Raw genomic sequence first — 24,634 nt, 5'->3', positions numbered from 1 at the left:
CCCATTGAAAACAATGTAATTTTACTTAATTAATAGATTATATATATATATATATATATTTAGGCCTTTTTTTTTCCCCTTTTTTATTTTCACTTGTTAATCCTGCCAATAACATACTTGTCCTAGACTGAAAATGCTCACTCATTGGAGGAGCAGTGTTGCTGCTTGCTCCTAATTTGGACTACAGAGCGCCTTGCCTTTTCTCATTTCCATAGTGGTGAGGCATTCTGTAGTCCACAGAGAGAAAGGCGCAGTGCTTGGTAACAGTGCTTGACATTTCAGTGGAGCAGAAGCACAGAAGTTACAAGCGGAATGCATTTCTGGTGAGCTTAAGGTTATGTATTTTTTCTTCACTTATCGAACAGATCTGACAATACTCTCTGGATTGTACAGCTAACAGACCATACTTTGTGGACAGACCACATGCAGAGTTGCAGTAAATAAATGTCAACTGTTTTACTGGCCAGAATGTGTAATTCTGTCCAATCAGCCTTATGATCCTTGTATCCCTGCCATTCAGTACTACGGCTCTCTGACATAATGTTTCTCCTCTGTACTTGGAGGACCTGTAGTGTGGAAGATGTGCCCAAAACAGGCAAGCAGAGGACAAGACTAGTCACCAGTATTGTCTATGGGCTCCCTGCAGCTGATTTTTTTTCTTCTCCCCATTACTGACTTACCATCCCTTTTGTTCTGCATTATGTCTCTGTGTGAAGGTGGCCATCTTGGTAGAAGCTCAGGGCTTCCCCTCTGATAAATGCTGGGGTATAATTCAGTTGAATGAGGTAAAGCATGGAGATCTTGCCTTGCAGGTTCTCGGGCACAGATTCCACTCCAAACTTATCGAGACTGGCAGTCACATGCAGCAGTGCTTATCACAGACCATAAATGAGGCTGTAGGCACCAGTGGCGTCACAAGGGGGGTGCGGCCCTCACCCGGGTGACACCATTGGAGGAGTGACACCAAAATGAGTCTTTTTGAGTAACCCCCTCTAAAAAGTTGGGCACTTTGTCATGGACCGAGACCCTGAAAGTGTCCGGAGAGAGGAGGGGACCCGGCGGGGTGAACGTCCCCCCCTCTTTCTTCCGGTGTCCATCACTAAGATGGCCGCCGGCAGGAGTCAGATGACAGCGCATGCGCGATGACGTCATCGTGTACGTGTGTGGTGACGTCATGTGCATGTGCGATGACGTCACAGCGGGGGGTCACCCGGTCTCTGCTCTGGGTGACACCCGGCCTTAGGTCGCCCCTGCTAGGCACACTTATATACCAGCACGTGTACTGCTATTTTTCAGGAGGAATTCAAGACAAAGGGTACATTTTTGAGAACACTACTTAGACACAATTAGAATTTCTAGATGTTCCCTATAAGATGGCATATTGTCTCCTTTTGCATTCAGGTGCACTTAAGCGATTACCGCCAACTTGCAAATTATAAATAAAGGGACAGCAGGTCATCCTTGAGCTCTACCCTCCTGTCAGCATGCTCACAGTGCTATATTGCCAGCACTTTGCAAAGCTTGGTTGGGGGGTTAAATACTTCATGATAAACAATCCAATTGTTATCTTCAATTTTTACAATTCCTGGGGATTTCAGCACTAGTTATGAATCAGCCCCAGAGCGTCTCAAGCCCAGGCGGCTACTATTGGCTACCAGTCAGAATTAATCTCTTTCATATGACTGTAGTAAACAGAAATTGGTGGCTGTGATTTTCTGTAGCCTTGCTTTTATTTAAATTATTGCAATAAACTCCACGAAGCACGGTTTATTGTTTTTATCATACATAGTATATTGGTATCTTCTTGCTGACTGTGCACTGGCTTCCGTGTAATTCTTTTTTTGTTTTTTTTGTTTATTGATTGATTCATGCCCTGCTGTATTGATATTGATGAAGCTGATTCATCAGTTTGCCCTATAAACAGCTTCAGGATTAAAATCTGATTTAGTAGAGCTCTAGGAACCGCTAACTGAAATCTAATGGAAAGTAATTCTAACCTTTAAGGTGCCCATACACCTTACGACCGTCGCAAGACTTTTGTCTTGCGATGGTCGTATGCTTCTTGAAAGCCCGTACGATCTGCCCACCTTGGATGGGCAGATTGTACTTGCGATCATCGAAAGCCCGCCCCGCTGAGGGGCGGGCTGAGAGGGTTTGATTGCCTAAAGGACAGATAATAGATTAGAGCAGGCATGTTCCTGATTGCTTATTTGGTTATGGTGATGTGTTTGACACTTTTTTTTATTTTTATTTCCCCTTTCCTTTCTCATTACAGCTATGAGCCATGCCGCTGGTCAAGAGGAACATAGAGCCCAGGCATCTGTGCCGGGGAACTGTGCCAGATGGGATCACCAGTGAACTGGAATGTGTAACCAATAATACACTTGCAGCGATCATCCGACAGCTTAGCAGCCTGAGTAAACAGCCTTTATTTCCCTCTCTCACTTAAACCAATGCAGATGAATATTGTTGTGTACTGTATAGGTATTTACTTGCTCTGATCCCACACAGGGACACTGTGGGCCATACCAACCACTTTCAGCCGACTGTTAAACGACCGTCCTCACCCCAAAAAAATCTAAATAGCAGGTCACAGCAAAAGAAGAGGTTTTATACCCCTATCTTAGGAGGCCCATGTCTCCTATCGCCTGTCTGTGAATGGAAAAACTACAAGTTCCATCAGCCTGACTTCACCACACTTGTGCAATCCAACAGCCTGACTTCACCGCACTTGTGCAATCCATCAGCCTGACTTCACCGCACTTGTGCAATCCATCAGCCTGACTTTTTTCTTTTACTAAGAAGTGTGCATTTGTTTATTTATAAAAAGGTGGCATTTCCCTTTTAATAACAAAAATCAGTATCAGCAGCCTACCACCAGGGGAACCATCAAAACTAAACCCGGCTGGCTATATCTGATTGTGCAATAAAAAAATCTAACCATTGGACCTTCTCATCACGCACATTTCATTTACATTATTTTGGTCTGCCCATTGCTGTCTAAAGAACGTATGAGTTCTGTATTTGGAGTTGTTCAATGGGAACTGGAAGTTTTGTACACTGTGAAAAGTTATGTCATTTTGGAATGATAAAAACACTAGCATATAAAGATGTTACAAAAACAGACCCAGGTTCTTAAAGCCCAACTGAAGTCTCATACCTATCATTTATAGCCCTTTAACTCCGCAGGTTATGATATGTAAATGATTTATGCTTGCAAATGCCTTAAATACCTTTTTTTTTTTTTTTTTTTTTTTTTTTTTTTTTTGCAAATCCCTAAAATCCTTTTTTTTTTTTTTTTTTTTTTTTTTCCTTTCTTCATAAAATGCTGCTTTCTGCTCTCCCACTTCCGTGCTCTATGCTGGCTTAGTTCAGTAGCAGCCCCACCTTCAGTGCAAGTGTGCCTACACAAAATTGTAAAGGAAGAGAGGGGTGTGTCAGACTTTTCTGTTACTGAGTGCTGTTTACAGGTGCACTGGTTGTAACTGTATCATATTAAGATACCCTGCACAACTGCTGTAACAGGAAAGTGGAGGCAGACTATGAGAATGGAGGTTGGACATGCATTGTATACCCGACTGCATATTTATTTTTGTGACTTCTTCAATTGAGCTTTAAAAAAACGTATTCTGAATAGCAAATGGGCAACGGAACCGGTTTATTGCTGTACAGCTTTTTTCCGCTGGTTGTATGAACTGTGTGGCAGTCAGATGAGCAGGGTTTCTATGTGTTTGTTTATTTTTGACAAATGTTTCTCTGTTTGGCAGGCAAACATGCTGAAGACATATTTGGCGAGTTGTTTAATGAGGCGAACACTTTCTACGTCAGAGCAAATTCTCTTCAAGACCGAATTGATCGGCTTGCTGTCAAAGTCACCCAGCTGGATTCAACAGTGGAAGAGGGTGGGTGACTGCATAGAAGCCGCTCTATTAGACGTGTGGCACGTTCAGACACTATTAATTACCTGGCAACGGCTGGCTCCTAGCAGGAGATCGCCACTGTCCCTCTGAGCGTGCCGTTGCTATTTCAAGTATTAATTGGCTAGCAACATATTGCCGCTTGCGCACTCTCTATAATTTGTATGAAAACTTGTTCTGGCTGAGTTCTCGCCTACACACATTTGTATAATGAGACTTTATGGTTTATAATTGCATTTGGAAGCATTATAGCAATGTGTAATTGTCCTGGCTTGGGAAAATGAAGTGCTTATCTTGTATCTGAAACGGCTGTTGTCAAACTGTGAAAACTACATGTGCTTTATTGCAGACCTTTTACCTTACTGCTTAGACTTTTTTTGTTTTTTTGTTATTGCATAATAGGGTTTGTTTTTTATATATTTTTTGTATGTGTTTTTTTTTTTTTTTCAAGTTAAGCTTTTTAATTTCTAAAATGGCCTTTTAAAAAGAATCGGAACGAAAGCTGGTAAATTAGTAGTCATTGCCACTTTCCCCTTCTGTGTTTTAAGACGTTGGTGTACCTAAAACTGAAACGGGGTTATGACTTGATGCTGGTAGTCTGAATCATTCAAGGACCTCTTATCTCTGGAACTTTGGCAACCCGATTTATCCCTACTTATAAATTCTCACTCTTCATGCTGTAGACAAGAGAATCACACTGTCCCGGTTCTTGATTTATATCAAGAAGTGAGCGAACACATACCGGCGTTCGCGCACCTCTCGATCCTGTCACTATCTCAGTACTACTGCTCGCGGTGTACTGTGGCGCCTCAGTATACCGCGAGCTGTAGCTTGCGGTATACTGAGCTTAGGGTGACGGGAGGACGCTAGTTTGTGTCCTCCCGTTACCCGAAGGAGAACTATGGGGAAAAGCCTTAACCCCATAGTTCTCCTTTAAGCCCACAGTTATCTACACCAAACAGAATTCTCGTTTTGGGTACATTTACCCTTTTTAAAGTGATGTTTCTCAACAACCGTACTGTGTCCAGCTCATGAGCGACAGGCTGGTTGCTGGAGGCTTGCAATGACAAAGCTAGGTTTGGTTAAGAATCCTTTCCAGTTGTGGGAAAAAGTTTGAATGTGCCTGTAAGATAAAAGTGATGACTGAATGACTGAAAATGCAGATTTATCACATGAAAAAAGTAAGTACACTCCCACATTTGCCACCACTTCAAATACATGAGGCTATAATCATGTGTTTCAGATTAGCTGCCATCATTAGAACCTTCTCTTTGATGGTGTTATCATGGCTAGATTTAAAGAGCTCTGTAAGGCCCGGTTCTAGATGCCTTTTGAGTCTGGCAAGTAATTTAAAATGATCAGCTAATTATTTAAAATCAATCATTCCACTGTAAGTCATTAAATCTATAGGCAAACTAGGTCTATTGGAACATTGTGCTGTGGACTGACTAATGAAAATGATGAATCAGAGTTGTTTGGCATAAAATGAACACATTTTGGAAAAGAACCTCAAACCAACTATGAAGCATGATAGTGGAACTGTTATAGGTTGTTGTTACTTTGCTGATTCTGGGGCCAAGGCACAGTTTGCAGCCATCAAATCAACTATGAATTCTACATCATATCACAGTGTGCATGATTGGCTCGTGAGGCCATCTGTCTAGAAGTTGAACTGGAGATGGATGTTTCAGCATGATAATGACGCAAAGCATGCTAGCAAATCCATCAAGGAATGGCTCGGAACTAGCCCACCCAAAGCCATGATGTGAATCCCATTGAAATGCCGAGGGGAGATTTGAAATGGGCAATTCATGCAAGTAAAGCCACAAGCATCTTGCAACTGAAGGCATTTTTCATGGAGGAGTTGTCAAAAATTTCACTGAGTCAATGTCGGAGACTAGTGGACAGTTATTCAAAATGCCTACAAGAAGTGATTTTTGCTAACCGGAGGCAATACCAGCTTCAGAGACCAGTGGTGTACTTATTTTTCTAGAGTACACTGTTGCATCTATTGATATTTTTGTTGAATTAATTATTGAAAAGGAAAGCTTTCCATGCACTTTTTAAACGTATCACCTTTTTATGTAGGCACTGTTTGAATGAAGGAATTTTTTTTGTTTGTAAATTTTATTTATGTAACCACTCACAGAGACAGACGGAATCCCAGGATAACAAAGTCTGGCAATCGTTACAGGTCATATCGACTATGGATGCACCGATACTGTTCTTCGGTACCAATTTATTTTATTTTTTTGGTACTCGCCGATACCAAACACCGACACCAGTGCTGTGTGCCCCGATCATCAGGCGAATTATGGAAATTTTAATGTTTGCCGGTTCAGATATGTTCAGTCATCAATTTCCATTGTTTGTATATATTTTTTACATGACTGTACACTAACAAAGGCCTTTTTAATAATATGATTTCTGGACCACAGGCAGTTCTGACTACCCCCCAGATTGTGATTGTAGAGTTATCTCTAACTTGTGCAGTGGTTGTTCCTCTTTGGAAGGATTAGTGAAGCTGAACAACTTGGCTCACACAAAATCTGTTTAGACAAATATATTAAAAAGGCGAACTTCATCCTTGCCTTTTAGTCCTGCATAGTTTGGAGGCTGCTCTCTTGTACTTGCTTACTTGGATTTCACTGCACGTGGTTTTCTCCTCAGTGTGCTATAAAAGCTGAAGCAAGTCAGAGACCACCTCATTTCCTGTATCATCTAGTCCTTTCCTCCTTAGCCTTACTGTCCCTGCCCCCCTCCCCGCCCCCCCATCCTTTCATTTATTGGATTTCAGCTCTTTGTCATGTAGGGTCAGCATCACAAGTGTGCATTACCTAGGCTGAATTTGCATAAAGCCTGCTTAGAAAAGTCCACTCCCCAGACTAACATCCACCTATCAAGGCAATTTGATATTTGCATAACTTTTCCTAAGAGCCAGCTTACTACTTGCATTAGGGTTGAGGACTCTCAAGCGGAGTACTGTGATGTTTTCAGGAAGTTGGCCTCTCCAACCAGCCATGATCTGCTTGCATTGCACAGAGACTTGGTAAGGATGGCACTGGGTCTAAAATAAGGTATATAAAAATAAAATGAAACAATTTTATCACATGTCATTAGTATGTTGATGAGGGGGTAAGCGAGGAACCAGGAAAGGCAAATCTAAGTAGATCAAACTTCAGCTTTAAAACCAGAGTTCAACTACGGTGTTAATCAAAAAATTCCAGACCCCAGCCCCTTGTGGCTGAATAAAATGAAGTATTGCTGGCATGGAGGGGGAAGACCCTCAATTGGGATTTAATTAGAAATGTATAAGTATATGTTTAAAAATAAAGTCCTGCCCATAAGAAGACATTTTCCTACATACAACTGATGTTCTTTCAAAGGACCGCTGAGAGAAATTCGTCTGTGTAGGAAGTATGCCTTGGAAGCCTCTTTTCATCTGTGATGCTACAGATCAGGTTTATACAAAATGTATTGGTTCTACAATGCTTATCTTTTAAATGCCATTCATACATGCAAAGAGTAAATTAACAGCAGGGTGTAGTCACATCTGTGGGAAGGTAGGTAGGGAAGCTTTCTGGAGCATCTTCAAGCTGTGAATGAATTTAGAAGGTGAAAGACACCCCACCAGCACGTCTGGCTTACTCCCCACGTATAAAAGTCAAATCTAAGGCAGGAAACTGGGGGAGGATGGATAAAAGAAAATTTATAGCGTGTGAGTAAAAAGGTTTAATTGATGATGAAGGCAGAGAATCATTGCATGCAGGTTAGGGATATCAGTGTGGGCTTCATTGTGGACCTTTTGTTAAAAAAAAAAAAATCTTATTTTGACAATTGTTTCGTTTTTCTGTTTTAAAACTGGTTCCTAAATTGTTTCGAAGGATAATTCCATATCTGCTTTAGAGTAATTCTTAGCTTTATAAGGGAAGAGCTAGTTGGATAGTGAGGTAATGTTTATAAAGCAGTATAGGTCTAAGTATAGCACTTTCTTTTTTCTTCCTTCAAAATAGTACTGGGGTAGTAAATGACCCACAATTCCTGCAAGCTTGATTGCCTTCGATAGAGACCGTACTGATGGTACAGTTAAAAAAAAACAACAACCAAAACATTCTATATGATAGAGCAATGCAAGCAGTTTGACTTCTGGCATTAGCAATGCTAGCAGTTGGACCTGTCTTACTTCATACCCAGCAATCCCATCTGCTGTTAGGACTAAAACTACCACCTTTTGCTAGGGATTCAGCCACTGTTTTCTCTGAGTGCTCCGTGCATATCGCAGAACCAAGATTTCGGTAATCAGCCCTTACCAGGTGTTCACTGCATATGGTTTTTAACCCAACCGTTTGCTCACAAGGATATACGTCTCAGTATAAAGGTAGACTAGCTTTCCCCTTCTGCGGAAAGATTTTGCCACCAGACGTGAATGTTAACTCTACCCCCCAGTGTCTGGACTACATTTTCTATAGTTTTTTTCCCGTTTTATCCTAAATTGTTTGGCAGCTTTCTCCTCAGCATCTACCCTGCATTTTCTGGCAGCTACCCCTCTCGCCTTCCCATCCACACTGACCATGTTCTCTGGTAGTGTCTGTGCCACATCCTTTCAGAGAAAAATGAAAGTTTATACAATATCCTTCCTTAAGACCTACTACCTTTTTTTTTTTGTTTTCTTTTTCTTAACACCACCCAGCTCATAACCATTTCTTCTTCGCCATCCTCTCCTAGTTGAACACAATTAACTGTTGCTCCTCACCCCTCAGTGACACGCGGTTCCCACTCGGCAACCTTTCTGCCAAGTTCAGTTTCAGCTACCGTTCTACCCTCCTCCCTCAGACAATCATTTTGCCACTGTACCCCCAACCATGCTCAGCCCCACTCTACCTATTCTCCAAGTGGTCCATGGTCTTTTGATCAGCTCATGGTCTGCTACATTTCTCAACAACCCCCATTCATAGTGATCTACTTTTTGCATTTCATTACGCCCCTAGGTATTTAATCAGCTTTTGCTTTATCTCTTCTCTGGTCTGGTCTCCCTATCCTTTTTCTGCCTTTCCCAATAGTTAATAGTAAACTGTTGCATTCCTTTCCCCACATGGCTCTTATTATGATCATCTTCCATACTGCCTCCTTCATGCTATTTGCTCCACAGTTACCATTTTGCCTCTATAGCCCCATGTTTGGTAGCTATTCTACATCTACATGGCTTCTGTAATTTTTTTATGTATTTTAACAGAAAGAAAAAGCATAGTTTAAAGAAGTCATGGTTGCTATAGGTGATAGGCTACCATTTACAGAAATATAATATCTACCCTATGTAGTAAGCAGCAGGACAATTGTTCGTATCAGTACATATTATGTAGTTGTAATACTCTATTTGCAGTGGCCAGGTATATGTTTGGTACCGACACTGGTGATGCTGGCATTGCAGTTTATAGGAGACTTCAATTGTTTTTTCATTTTGTATATTTTTGAGCAGTATTTGTTACAACTGTGTTTTTCATTTGTATAGTTTCACTCCAAGACATCAACATGAGGAAAGCTTTTAAAAGTTCCACCATCCAGGACCAACAAGTTGTTTCAAAGAACAGCATCCCTAACCCAGTGACGGAGATCTATAATACCGGTGATAAACCTCCTCCCCTCAACATACTCACTCCATACAGGTTAGTGATTTGCTGATTTTTTTTTTTCCCCCCACATTTTCTTTGTCATGTTGAACTTAATACGAAATGTTGCATATAAATATTCTAGCAGCCAACAGGGGAAGAAGGCAAAAAAAGCAACACTCACCGGGCTGAGTCTGATTTCAATGGCATGTTTTGTTAATACATCAGGATATCTAGATATTGGGTAGCACATAGCTCAATGAGAAAAAGGAGCGGCTCCTCCCTTCCTCCTTGTAGATGGTACCTGTCTAGATTTTTAGTCTACAAGCACAGAACTAGTGCTGGGCTTTCTTTTCAAATCGCACATAATTTTCTGCAGATATAATAAAAGCATCCTGTATGAATGAAAATGATATAAAACTACAGTTTATAATTTTTCAAGAAGGTTATTGCACAAAACAACCATAGGTTCCCTTGAGTGGTAAATTATCTAGACTTTTAAGGTATACGTGTATCACAAACATATATTCTTAAAGTATTGAAATAAACACATTAAAAATCTTATCTGCAATGTATACCAGTGACGTGCCGTGCTTTCTGTGCTGGGTGAGGCATCCCCCAGCCAACCATAGCTCCGCCCTGCCAAAGCTCCACCCCATCCTGCCGAAGCACCGCCCCCAGCTTGGTAACCAAGCTGTGTGGGGAGGAGCCTCCCTGTCCCTCACTTGCTCGTCACTGGTGAGGCATCGAGATCGATGTCCTCACTGTTTTTTTTATTTTTTTTTATTGGACTGCTTGGACCAATGGCACTTTCCCATTGGTCCAAGCCATCCACAGAGCTCACGCCTCTAAAACAGAGTAGAGGCTGTGACAGCTCTTGCCTCACCAAGTTAGGTTACACAAGCAGTGGGGAAGCCCGCTGCTGTGTAACCTAACTACCTGTCAAAAGCTGGACAGCGCTCCGTCCATGACAGGTTACACAGCGGGGAGGCTTTCCCTGCAGTTTAACCTGTAACAAGCTGATCTGAACGGAGAAAAGGCTGTCGGCTTCATATTTGAAGCTGACAGCTTTTTCCTCCATAATACTAGGTGAGGCTCTGCCTCCCCTGACCGCACGTCCCTGATGTATACAAATGTATATTTGCATTCTGAGCATAATAATTATGTACAGCCTTGTACTCCTGATAAGTAACCATCACCACATAGGGTCATCATACATATTACATTCTGACCAAAAAATCTCTGTACAATCAACTTTAGATTTTTCCAAATCTATGTAAGATGATGACCAACCTAGTCTATCCGATACATTTGTATCCAATCAGGAGGGCCCTTGTATTACATAGTTGTTGGTAGATCTAAAGGAGATTGTATAATCCGATTGTAACGTGCGTGGTGAGCTTTTATACTACACAGAATTATCATCCATGTTGCCTAGACCAGCCAGACTGCATTAAAACATAAAAGCTCCATACCTGTGTGTTCTCTATTGTCTTAGTCCAGTAGGTATCCTCACCTATTCTTATATATAGTATTTTGTAGAGATCCTGAAGCCTGTGCAGCCTCTGATCACACAGGCCTATAAATGGGAGGTTTGCAAGAAGGCTCCCTCCCCTCTAAATATACTATTTCCTTATCCTCCTGAAGAACTGGACAATTGGTTCTTGGTGGGCAAACAGGAAATCTATGCAAGCTTTTTTTTTTTTAAATGTGTTTATTCTAAACAAACTTTAACAATAAAGGTTTAGCAGAATATACACTATATTGCCAAAATTATTGGGACCCCCCACTAAATCATTGGATTCAGGTGTTACATGAAATTTACTTGGTACTAAATATTCCACGGTCAACTGTTAGTGGTATTATAACAAAGTGGAAGCACCTGGGAACAACAGCAACTCAGGCACGAAGTTGTAGGCCACATATATTGACAGAGCGGGGTCAGCGCATGCTGAAGCATACAGTGCACAGAAGTCGCCAACTGTCTGCAGAGTCAATAGCTACAGACCTCCAAACTTCGTGTGGCCTTCAGATTGGCACAACAACAGTGCATAGAGAGCTTCATGGAAAGGGTTTCCATGGCCAAGCAGCTGCACCCAAGCCTTACATCACCCTGTGCAATGCAAAGCGTTGGATGCAGTGGTTTAAAGCACGCTGCCACTGGACTCTAGAGAAGTGGAGACGTGTTCTCTGGAGTGACCAATCACGCTTCTCCGGCAATCCGATGGACATGTCTGGGTTTGGCAGTTGCCAGGAGAACGGTACTTGCCTGACTGCATTGTGCCAAGTGTAAAGTGGAGGGGGGGGATTGTGGTGTGGGGTTGTTTTTCAGGGGTAGGGCTTGGCCCCTTAGTTTCAGTGAAGTGAACTCTTAAGACATCAGCATACCAAGTCATTTTAGACAATTTCATGCTCCTAACTTTTTGGGAATAGTTTGGGGATGCCCCTTCCTGTTCCAACATGACGGCGCACCAGTGCACAAAGCAAGGTCCATAAAGATATGGATGAGCGAATTTGGGGTGGAGGAACTTGACTGGCCTGCACAGAGTTCTGACCTCAACCCGATAGAACACCTTTGGGATGAATTAGAGCGGAGACTGCGAGCCAGGCCTTCTCGTCCAACATCAGTACCTGACCTCACAAATGCGCTTCTGGAAGAATGGTCAAACATTCCCATAGACACGCTCCTAATCCTTGTGGACACCTTCCCAAAAGACTTGAAGCTGTTATAGCGGCAAATGGTGGGCCAACTCAATATTGAACCCTACAGACTAAGACTGGGATGCTATTAAAGTTCATTTGCTTGTAAAGGTAGGCGTCCCAGTACTTTTGGTAATATAGTGTATGTTTGATACACGTGTACCTTTTTAAAAGTTCCATTCTTTCTGAATGTTTCCAAGTAATCTTCTAATGTACTGTATCTGGGATGTTGCTACATGCTTATGCATGTATAGGGCCACTCACACCTAAAGTGCAGCGTTAATCATACAATACTGCATGATGAACACACCCTATCACACAACGCACCTAGGATGCATTATCATGCGCTATGTGCATTGCCATTCATTTAAATGGCACCCCCAAAGCACCTCCCGGCTGCCATGCACTGCAATACACATTAATTTGATACCAATGCTTCGTACATTTTCTGGTTTTGACGTAATGTGCAAGTATATACAGCATACTTGCACATTAGGGCACACTTATCTCACAAGTTTGCCCTTTTCTGGCAATCTCGGAGGGATCTTCGGTCCTCACTGCTGTCATCCACCGCTGACACTTCCGGGTTCTTTGGAAGTCCTGGCACTGGCCCATTTACGGCATTTTAGAGAAGAGTCTGTACACTGCATGGTGTATGTGCCATAGAGGGTACCCATATGTTTGAGTAGACTAAAAAAGCTAAAATGTATAATGTGTGGAACTGAGACTTCATGGAAACTGGAAAAACGTCTCTGGGACTTGAGCAGTTAGGAAGAAAAAAGCCTGGGGACTCAAGTGATTAAGGATTACTTCACATTGCTGTATGCTATATTGAGGGACAAAGAGTTACTCCTAGCCTGTGAACATCTTTGTTCTGAGGCATTTATATCTTCAAGACAGAGCAGATGTGAGGAGCTACAGAAGTTGAACGCTTTGGTGTGGTGGCATATTTTCCACTGAATCAGGGCTTTCAGGGTCTATAATTATGCAGTGCCAAGTGACCTTCAAGGCTATTCCTTCATGTGGCAATGTTGAGAAGGATCTCATCTCAGATTTGTATTTTTTTTTAAATAGATCTGCTTGTCACAGTAGAGTCATGAAGCCTAAATACCTGCTCTGCTATCATCCAATACACCTGTGCTGCAAATTGTTTTTTTTTTTTTTAGCTGTCTGAAACTTAACACAAAATGGGTTGTTGAGTGGTGTACCATCTTTTATTGAATATACTATTTCAACTGTCCGTAGACTTTTATTCCTTTTAAGATAAATATAACCATTTTACTATGCTAACTTTTTGACTATTTTGCATGTCTTAATGTCCTATATTTTGTAAGGACATTTATGGCTTTTGCTTTAATAAACGCACACAAAAGAAAATATTTTTTAAAATCTAAAGTAGTTTTAGTCGGCACTTGCATCTTTTGTTCCATTACAATTCCATCCACCTTTAACTGAAAGTGACACTAAACTCAGGAGTTAAACCTTAAACATGCATTCAAGTACCTTAACTATTAACATAAATGTATCTTACTTGTGTATCATCTGTTTTCCTGCTGACACTGTCCTTCCTTCTGGAGGGTGGCTACTTTTGTTCCCCATGGTTCCTTTGTGTGTTGTAAATTAGCCACCACTCTAAGCTCGCTCCCGTGATGTACTACAATCTTGTGTTTGCTTCCTAATTTGTATTGAGATTGTAGTCCACCACGAGATTTTGCTCTGAGATTACATCCTTTTCTGTACTTCCACTGAAGACACTTTTAGTAAGTTTCCCTAAAATGCTGCTCTCAGCATACTAGAAGGCAGAAAAATGTAATGGGTTGAACTCCAACCTGTCCACTGTCCCCAAGTAAAATTTGGGCGGGGTCTGCCCTATTCTCGATGTTAAGGTCCTCAATGGGTTCCTGCGAGTCCAAAATCTTTACCGCGAGATTTTCTTGCATCGGTGAACATCAAGGATGCTAACTTGCACATCCCCAGTTTTCTTGCCCCTCAATGATGCTACCTCTATCTTTCTGTATGCATGCAACCCTCCCAATTTATTAGCCTTACATTTAGCCTGTCTCAGGGGATTCCTAAAGTGGGGTACTTAGATTTAGCCATTGCAGCTCAACATTGTGGCTTTGTGGGACAAACAGATTCTGTCCCTGGACCTCCCTATTCATTTGCCCATCAAGACAAAGCTTTCCATAGCATAGTGAATCTCCAACCCAGCGTTGAAATCTGTAAAACCTTTCTTCCCAATAGTCTTGAAGGTGCTCACAATGTATGGCCAGCCTAGCAGCAGGCTGTGAAAAATTCCTGGTTAACTCCGCGATTCAAGGGACCCACTGAGGAATCCCATCTCCTGAACATCATCCTCAAGCTTGTGGCAATTCAGTTGTCCCTTGGATGCAGGACCCCACATCCCCTTTTAAGAGGCCAGGATTTAGTCGCGCAGTGCCACAGCTGTAGCTTTCACCAACCATCAGGAGGGCACCAGAAGTCAGAGAGCTTATAGAGAAGCAGGCCTGGTCTGGGGTGGAACTTCATGTCCCGTGCACATTGCAGGCGTCAAAAATTGGCAAGAAGGCTTCCTCAAACGTCTGTGTCCCTTTCCTGTAAAAGCTCTTTCTACTAGAAGCATTAGTGGTTCTTGAACCTCCCAGCATCAAGCTTTGTTATTCCAAATCTGTAAGGCTGTCACCCTGTCCTCAGTTTACACTTTTGCCAAGTTTTACCAGGTGGACGTTCAGGCCCCTGCAGATTCTAGCATCAGTGGCACAATTATTCAGGCCCTCTGTCCTTTCTGTTATCTTTCCCTGATGGGTGTGGTGGTTGTTTTCATGGGCCTATTAGCTGTCTGCTGTGTTGACCACCCCTCTGTTGAACCAACATCACCGTATCTTGTGCTGATTGCTACAAAAAGTCAGGCTGGCAGTGGGAGGGGATATGCATGGCTGTCGTCAGGGGCGTATCTGCCGCGAGGCAAACAAGGCGTTTGCCTGGAGCGGCAGATTCGCTGAGGGCGGCACCGCGAGGGTTACTGACCTGGATGCGATTAACTTCAAAACTCATCTGTTCAAGAATTATCTCATATTCCAAGAGACAGATTTGACAGTTTAGACAAAAATCCTGTTTTTCACAACACAATGTTATCTGGTATCACTGCAGGTCTGTTTTGTAAATGTGTAATGTTCTCTTTACAGAAAGTCATTAGTGTAATTTGATGTTTCTTACTGAACTGGCCACATGTCTAGTGAGTGCAGTCTTATGTCTGTTCGTAGCCTGAAACACCACTGCAGTAAAAAAAAACCTAATCGGCTTGTTTCCTATATCCAAAATCTAAGTTCTATCTCTGATCTAAGCTATCTCCACTAACTTTCTTCTTAGAGATGACAAGAAAGATGGCTTAAAATTTTACACCGATCCTTCCTATTTTTTTGACCTTTGGAAAGAAAAAATGCTGCAAGACACTGAAGATAAAAGAAAAGAGAAAAGAAGACAGAAGGTAGTAGTTATCTTTGTTGTTGTAAAATAATAGAAAATCTAATAGGACCACAGATTATCTTAATACTGTAGCTGCCCTTCTTATAATCCCACAAGATTCCACCATGTTTGTGTTCACCAACAATCACAATATTTATTTGTTTCATTTAGTTTAGTGTTTAGCTGTTACCTGTTTGATATGAGAGCTGTGTCTAGTATTTCTAATATGTCGGCTTCCAACATGCATTTGTTACTTTAAAGCAGTCCTATTTTTTTAGAAAAAAGTATGGATGCACCTAAAATACATTTTTAAACCAAAACGGAAATTTTAAAATGTCAGGCAGAAACCACTAATTACTTTTTCCAACCTTTTTTACAATTTTTTTGTTTTTTTAAGTCCTCAATCTCTTTTTCTGCAGCCCCAGCACTCAATGAATAGTAAGCTCTCAGTACAGAGGCTTCGTGTTTTTTTCACTATCTGGGGATGGTAAATATTTACTATTAACCCAGTCACGAATGGACAGGAAGCCTTTGTACTGAGCTGCTTCCTGTATATTCATAAAGTGAGCAGATAGTAAATATTTACGAAGTCCCCATTCATAAATGAACAGGAAATGATGTATAGCACTTCTTGCTCATTCATAACTGGGGACAAAGTAATTACTATCTCCTCAGTTATTTGAGTGATCAGTACTGATCGCTTAGTGTTTGTGCTCCGCTCTCCATCCTGACAGCTTCTCTATTCCTCGCTGGCCGTGGAATTGGCTTTCTGTGCCCCCGCCTCCCCCCTGACACAGGTGGAGGACAGCAGTGGGGATCGGAGGGGACACAGACTGGAGCTTGCAGCCGGTGCCCAGCGGGGAGGAGAGAAGCTAGGGATGCACTGCATTTTCTGCCAGTTTTTTTGTACTATCTGCATTTTTCCCATAGTACCATTTTCAGACTAAGTTTTGGTGCATCCCTAGTAAAAGGCTACCCAAAATGTAGTCTTTTTTTTTTTTTTTCCCCAAACATTTTGTATTGCTTTTTCCATGCGAGTCATTTATAATACAGAGCATGACAACATCACAGAGTAGGAATTCACATTACATGTTATCTTATCACTGTATACAGGTCACAGGTAAATAGTGCTAATACTTGCAAAGGTGTTGAAATATCTGTGGTGTACAATAAAAGCATACACATCAACAAAGTGAAAACAAAAACAAACACAAGAACAAAAACAAATTCCATACATGTTGAAGTATCATCCCTGTCCAAGGTACCCATGCATCAAAATGTAGTCTTTATGCTGGCTTCTTCATTGGCTTCTTTCTTTTTAATGGTACCTGACCTGGAAAAAGTATGCATATCACTTATCACATGCTTGTTTTGACTTGGTGACTCAGAAAATATTAAAGCCAGGAGCTAACATTGTCAGAAAGTAGTGACATGCTTTATATTTTACCCAGTAGAGATTCCTTTAATTTTCCTCTTACCGTCTCCGTAGGAGCAAAAGCGTGTGGACGGCACAACTCGTGAAGTAAAAAAAGTCAGAAAAGCCAGAAATAGACGCCAAGAATGGAACATAATGGCATACGACAAAGAACTCAGACCAGACAGCAGGCTATCTCCAAATGTTTACCAAGGAGGCTCTTCTGAGGGATCGATGTCCCCTGACACTAGGTCTGTGTATCCCTCTTTTAGGTCCTTCCAGCAGAATCTTTGTATGAAGTTGTGCGGTTTCAAAGCAGTGGCTACAACAGAGACAGCTGGCCGGTGATTTTGTTTCTGCTAGCTGGCTCTAAGCTACAGAGAACTTCTTCTTCTCTTCTTTTTTTTTTTTTTTTTTTTAATGTATTTTATTTAGTAAAATGTGGGAAAGTCTCCATCTACCTAAAACTGTTTGTTTTAACGTACCCATAGGCTTCCTAGGTCTCTGAAGCATTGAACTCAAAACAGAACTCAAAGCTCAACCATTTGCAACAGTTACCGTTCTTTTGAGTTTTTATTTTATATAATGGAGTTAGGGTTGCACAGATACCAAGTACAGTACTCGGTACGAGTACATGTACCGATACTTTTGAGCTCCAAGACTACACTAGAGAAAAATTCAGAAGTTAGGAGGCAGCTGTCATTTGTAAGGAGCACACAGAGCTCCTGGGATTTGTACATCTCTGTTTTAATGTACGATTTTGTTTTTATAAATATAAAGGAAGGGATGCACAGATACCAGTTTTGCGAGTACTGGTACTTGCCGAGTAATTACAAGTACGAGTACTGATACATTTTTGTTTATTGTCATGTGACAGTTTTTCTACAACAATACAGACTAATGATTTCAGGAAGGTGGTGGAGCGCTAGAGCCAGGTCCCAGCTGCAACCGCTGCAACCCTGGTAGTTCTCATGAAAATGCCAAGTATCTGCACTGGTACTCGAAAAGTATCTGTGCATCCCTAAATGGAGTAATATAACCGAGACTCCTAAGCGGAAAACTCGAGTTGAGATATATTACTACTGGTGACTAGAGATCTAAGAAGCTAAAACATATCTCCTTAACTTGAAATGTTAGGTTTTTGGTAAACTGATTCTTTTAAGGAATTGTGAAGTGTGTTTTAAGCATATTTGTTGTGTTATGTTCAGGAAATTGATTATTTTAGTCAGATGAATATGAAACCACATAAATATTTCCAATTTACCATGATCATCCAGCAGATGAAACCTAATGTAAACAACATTGACCAGTAATTAACACTTAAAAAAAAAAATCATTAAACAAAGTCCGCACCTGAATCTTAATAATTCCTTAAGTGGAGTTTTAACTTTCTACAACATTGAGAAGTCCCATTTATCCTAGAGCTAGCACTTGGAGTAGTGAGAGTCCTGGCTCCCATCTTTTAGCAGATGTTATATACTTCTACGTGCCCTTGGAGGACTCTACATTAAGTGAAAACTAACTCCGCTCCTGCCAGAGTCCTACTGATTTCTGAAAATGACTGTTATGCGTTCTATTGTGGCACACATTTCAGGTGATATGACCTGTCAGGCTGAAAGGTAATGGGGTTTGAGCTGAAAAAGAGAATCAATCAAGTGCCAAAATCTTTTCTAGCTTTACAAAACCTTAAACCAGAATTTGTACGATTGGTAGAAATAATGTATGAAGTTGTTACAGATAAACGGGACGTGACAGCATTGCTGAAGATAAAAATGATAGAAGGGTTAGTTACATTTTTATTTACTTGGAAATGCTGTGGCATGTCTATCATTTCTGAAGTGTCACAGCATGGGGAAATTGCATGTTTTTTTAATTAAATGCAGAAACATAATTCTCGGTTTGAATGGAACTAATGTGGTTTCTTCCTAATACAAATACAGACATCTGTTTTTTACCACCAGTTTTGTATTTGCTTTAATTACCGTTTCAGGGCTTGTTCACACCATGTCCGGACCTAAAAAGCATCCCAATATATCCCTATGGTATTTCTGGGCCCTGTTTACAGTAGCGCTGTCCGTTCCAGACAAAAAAAATACTGCGCGTCTCATTTTTTCTGGTCTGGAATGAACTGGAACGCACCTGAAAGCCCATTTTAAGCAAAAAAAAAACAACAAATATTGCTGTAAAAACGCTGCAAAACTCAGTGTTCCAGATCTGGTCCAGAAAATGGTGTGAACCTGGCCTCAGAGGAGATGATCAAGAACTGAATTTGGTTCTAGACACAATTCTATATAGTTTGTTTGTTTTATTTTTAATTGTGTGTGTGGTATAAAAATAAACTGCTTATTTTTACAGCTTTCCTTTTTAACCTTAACACAAATAACAATATCCACATAATGGTTATTAGTGCATCTAAAGCACAAGCTTTTTATTTTGTTTGGGATGCAGCAAGCAAGGGTTAAAACCTCCTGTAAATGTTTTTTTATTATTTCTGCTGGGTAGATCTACCTCCTATATTTATCCTGGTGACTGTTGGAACAGAGGAGAAGTGTTCCTGTGGTGACACTTGTTCCCTGTCACTTTGCTGGGATTTCCTTTTTGTCTGGAACACGCAGCATTAAAAAAAAAAAAACCTATAATGAGTTTAACCACTTCCTAATCTGTCCAAATTTTTTTAAGTTTGAGCTTTAGATAAATCTTAGTGACATTAAACCCTCAGATTTGTTAACATAAAACAATACTGTAATGTGTGCCTTACTGTAATCCATGGTAGTCTCCCTTCTCTTTGCTGCTCTTCCTTTTAAATCCGTATCTCTTCTCATGCTGGGGAGAACTTCCGTTTTGCAGCTGACTGCCTCTTCTCTGGAATGTTACATGGTGTTTGTGCGGTCCCGACCTGAGCCATGGATTACAGTAAGGCACACATTACAGTATTGTTTTATGTCAAATCTGAGGGTTTAATGTCACTTTAAGTGATATTTTCATGAAAATGCATGTGTTGAAATTTTTACTAAAAGGTTGCAGACTTGGAAAAGTTAGGTGTTATTGGTGTTTTGTTGTTTTGTAATTAATTTTTTTTTATATGGTCACAGGTCACATGTGTCAGATCTTACAGAATATTCCTATCCCGCAACCCCAAACCACTCCATGCACCAGCATCCAATGACGCCAACATATGTTGGGTCTGGAGATTCACTGCATCATGTAGGTGCTAATCAAGTTCATGAACATGACTACCGCTCCTCAACTGGAACACTAAGACATGGCACTTTAAGCAGACCGCAGCAACCGCCACCACCACCTCCACCAACCATGGATGGACAGCACCCACCTCCGCTAGTATCCTCCGAGTGCAGGTAAACTAAATATCTATCGGCTATTGAAGTAAGGATGAGATGAAAAACTGGTGTAAAGTGGAGTGCTTGCACAGAGCAAGCAGTCTTGAGGTTACTACATTTGAAACATGGAACCTGATTGGTTACTATGGGTAACTGTAAATATTGGGTTTTAGCTTCTGTAATTTACCACCTGTCCCTCATCACTAGGCCTCATTCACACTGCTTTGAGTCGGCCCGGACAGATCCGTGCGGCGTGCACAACGTTATCTGGCCATTCCCGGGAAGGACAGGTGCTGCGTGTGATTGTACGCAGCAGCCTGTTCTTCTCTATTGGAGGACGCCGCTGTACGCTCACCCGAACTTCACATCCGTGCGGGTGCAGGTGTCCGTGCTTGGACGCAGACAGATCCATCCTGACTGCGTACAAGTACGGACACCCGCACATATGTGCAGCTCGGGTGAGCGTACGACCGTGTACTCCCATAGAGAAGAACAGGCTGCTGCATACAATCACGTGCAGCACCTGTCCTTCCCAGGAGCGGCCCGATATGGCTGAGCATGGCGCACGGATCTGTACAGGTCGACTCTTAGCTGTGTGAGGTCTTAAAGTGACTTGCGGCATGTAAATGTATGTGCAAAAGGGAACCAAAAAGGCCCCCACCTAATCAGTGGGAACCACAGCAGAGCCTTCTTAAAACAAAGTATCTACATGTCTCACTTCCATCACAAATTTTACAATAGTGGGCGTAGACAGTCAAATAATTCCTCATTTGCCTCCAGGGCCAAATGTACATCCAGGTAGGCTAATTTTTAGCACAGGCTCAGCCTATTTTAAAGCCTTTTATTCCCAACTGCATACAGCTTTGTAAGGCTTGTTGGCCGTAATCAGTGCAGTGAGAGGAAACCATTCCTTCTGTGGAGTATGCTTCTGAAGTGACAAGATTGTACAAGAATACAGGTTATGGTGAGGTAAGCTAAAAGGAGCCAAAATACATTTTTATTTAAGAAGGCCTTTGTATATAATGACATTCTGGGGGCCATGTCAGACTGTTGATTTTGTAGCAGCGATTCCTCACAGCTACACATTTCTAATTGCTGTGCAAACGATCACCCATCTGTTGATCTCTTCAGGATAACTAATTTCTTTAGCAAGAAATTGCTTTAAAAAGAAAAAAGGATTGCTGCATCATCTAATGCAACTGTAATACTATTTTTTGGTTGTAGCCATTTTTTCCCCTTTATTTTCAGTCAAATGGGGAAAACAAAAATCGCAAATTCCTCTTCCTTTTTATTTTTTTTTATCAGGTACACATGCATTATACGAAATTAATACTGTGCAGTCTTCTATGCAACCTGTAGATGGAGCTCCACTCACCATTTTTTTGGAATATTCAGATATTTTAATTTTCAGATGCGCTGAAAGAATCCTGCTTACAGAAATCACACAAGTGGAGCTTTAACGCAAGCCACTCTGCTGTGCTGTGTCTTTAGTTAAAGGAACTTCAATAACAAGTCAGCAGTGGCAGCTGCCTTTCCATTCAGACAGATTCTTTTTTTAACCAGTTGACATCCGCGGTGTTAAACCCCCTTCCCATTATTGGCTGTCCATTTGTTTTTCACCAGGTTTAAGCATGCTGTTCAAGGCTGTGGTGGCTGTTCAGCACTGTGAGCTCACCTAATAATTCTGACTTTTTTCCTACCATGTATCTAGTGACTCTCTCACATAACCACTTTCAAGTGTGTGGGAAGTAATGACACAGATGCCTGTATGAACCTTGCATGTGGTAATAAGATGCATGATTCAAGCTTTCCGGACAGTTTGGACCATCAATGGGACCGTGTAGTAACTTGCATTTTTTTCCGCCCAGCTTTTGGTAAAGTACTGTAATAAACTACAAAACTAAAAATGGTTATTTTTTTATCTCTTAAAGGAGAGTGCTGCCTTCTCAGATGATGGAGTATTACCCTACGGTATCGCCACCCCCACCTCCACCCGTCATTCCTTCAGCTCAGACTGCTTTTGTTAGTCCTCTTCAGCACCCAGTTCCAGGATCACCAGGAGGACAGTTATCTGGGTCTCCGTACACACCATCTCCTCCTGGAGTCAGTGCTTCAGCCTCACCTGGACCTCCCCCTCCACCACCGGGACCTCCTGTACCTGTCTTCTCGCACTCTTCCTCTCCAATGCACTTTGCCAAAGTACTGGAAGCAAAACGGCATGATGGTGCTCATATGCTTGGCCTCACCAGCGATGCTCGAAGTGACTTGCTGTCTGCTATCCGCATGGGTGAGTCAAATGTAGTCCGTAGCTTCGAGAACTGAGGAAGCTACTTGGTTTACTAGCTTAATGTCTCCAACATTACAGACCAAAACTAGCTGAATGTGACTCACTACTATTGGCTGTAACCTGACATGGATAAATGAGAACCTTCATAGATTTACTGCTGTTTCCAATTTGCTGCATTGTCTCCACATAACACCATATTAAATGCATTAACCTACATTTAGCAATCAGAAATGATTGCAGTGACACAGCTGAATTTTACTGAGCTACAAAGCTAACATTTCTAAATGAGGCTGTATAGCATCAATGTCAATATTACTTTACATTGCAGTAACTCCCTTATACGATTTCTTTCTTCTACTGGCAAAACAATACAAATTTGATAGAGGTTACACTCTATACAACGTTAGGAACAATTTTTGCCTATACATACACTTTAATCATGCAGCAAAACATTTGGATGAGAAATGCACAAAATAAAGATGTGGTTGACATGAACAAATATATTATTTTTGAGCTAATCTCTGCTTTCATTTTGCCATAAAATCTCTTAACTTTTTTTTTTTACAGGAATTCAGCTAAAGAAAGTACAAGAACAGCGTGAACAGGAAGCCAAGCGGGAGCCAGTCGGAAATGATGTAGCTACTATCCTTTCCAGACGGATTGCTGTTGAATACAGCGATTCTGAAGATGATTCAGAATTGGATGAGAATGACTGGTCTGACTGAAAACAGAATATATAGAAGTTGTCATCAGAAAGAACGTTTAGGAGTACCTGTCTGTCTGTCAATAGCAGTAGCAGCCAAGTCATCAGGTCCTCTTTAATGACAGGAATGTGCTCAGCCCCTTCTGTCTCTCCTTAGAGAGGGTGGCATGTATACAGAGGGGGGGGATGTCATGATAAAAGGTCCCAGGATGGCCTGTGCTGACAAGCATGTCATTTGCATGCTTCAGCCATATGTTAACTAAAATGCATGACAGGTATAATTTAGCTACTATAGAACTAAAGTCTAAATTTTAATTCCAAATTTTAATTCTAATGGGCATTCCAATATTTTGTAGCCACAAGTTTCTACGACTAAAACTCCCATAGTGGAGAATATAATGGAAACTCAGGGAAATGAAGGTAAGATAGTACTTGGAATAGTTAACGTATAGTATTAATGATAGTCCTTAGACGTGTGTAAGCTATGTTCCTTAGATGTATTCTATTGAATATGTATATGAATATGTACAACAGATTGCACCCTGTGCCAGAAGCCATTTCATGGAATTATCCTGTATTCATGAACTTGTCAGCTTACAAGGAATCAGCAGTGTCTCAAGATTAAGCTTGGATGGGCACTTGCAGATATCTTTAAGGATGGACATCACACACCAGAATATGTAGTTTAATGTATGGCTTTTTACTAGCTGGTGGTGTATCATGTAACAGGCTTGCATGGGTCACAGTTATGTCATGGTGTGTGAGCCTACTTTAGTTTTGCGCTTGCCATTTTGTTTCATTGCCCCCTGTCCATAGCATGGGTTACAAGAAGGCTATGAGAACGCAAAACATTTTTTAGCTAACCAACAATTTTTTTAAATGTTATAGTGTCATATAGATTTCCTCACTATCCGCATCAAATTTGAAATTGGATCCATCTACCACCAATGCATGGTGAAGTTTACACTCAATGTAGTACTCCCAGTGGCCATTGAAATCCTGCATAATAACTGGATAAGGCCATGAAAAATGATGGCCAAGCCTGTCTGTAGCTTGCAGCACATGCTAAGCACAGCAAATATTCTCTGTAGACACTGTGCTTGTATGCTCAGTCCGCTGGAAGTGCCTGAGGGACACATGAAGTAAATCACCTTCAGGCTAATCTTCTGCCTACAGGAGGATTGGATACTGGCAAACAAAGAAA

General features: G+C 41.3%; 1 protein-coding gene across 1 annotated transcript in view; it reads left to right on the top strand.

The window, feature by feature from the left end:
• WASF3 (WAS protein family member 3) overlaps positions 1–23,480 on the top strand; it is a 29,810-nt gene extending 6,330 nt beyond the window's left edge. The window contains exons 2-9 of the mRNA XM_018561048.1: positions 2,276–2,417; positions 3,768–3,902; positions 9,427–9,580; positions 15,593–15,710; positions 17,178–17,353; positions 20,195–20,458; positions 22,375–22,727; positions 23,295–23,480. Coding sequence (XP_018416550.1) covers positions 2,285–2,417; positions 3,768–3,902; positions 9,427–9,580; positions 15,593–15,710; positions 17,178–17,353; positions 20,195–20,458; positions 22,375–22,727; positions 23,295–23,452 — 1,491 coding nt within the window. The 5' untranslated portion in view covers positions 2,276–2,284 and the 3' untranslated portion in view covers positions 23,453–23,480. The remainder of the gene's footprint in view (positions 1–2,275; positions 2,418–3,767; positions 3,903–9,426; positions 9,581–15,592; positions 15,711–17,177; positions 17,354–20,194; positions 20,459–22,374; positions 22,728–23,294) is intronic.
• The last annotated feature ends 1,154 nt before the right edge of the window (positions 23,481–24,634 follow it).

Source organism: Nanorana parkeri, unplaced genomic scaffold (assembly GCF_000935625.1).
Source record: "Nanorana parkeri isolate BGI_ZX_2015 unplaced genomic scaffold, ASM93562v1 scaffold496, whole genome shotgun sequence".
NCBI classification, from domain to species: domain Eukaryota; kingdom Metazoa; phylum Chordata; class Amphibia; order Anura; family Dicroglossidae; genus Nanorana; species Nanorana parkeri.
This window is presented reverse-complemented; position numbering and strand designations above follow the sequence as displayed.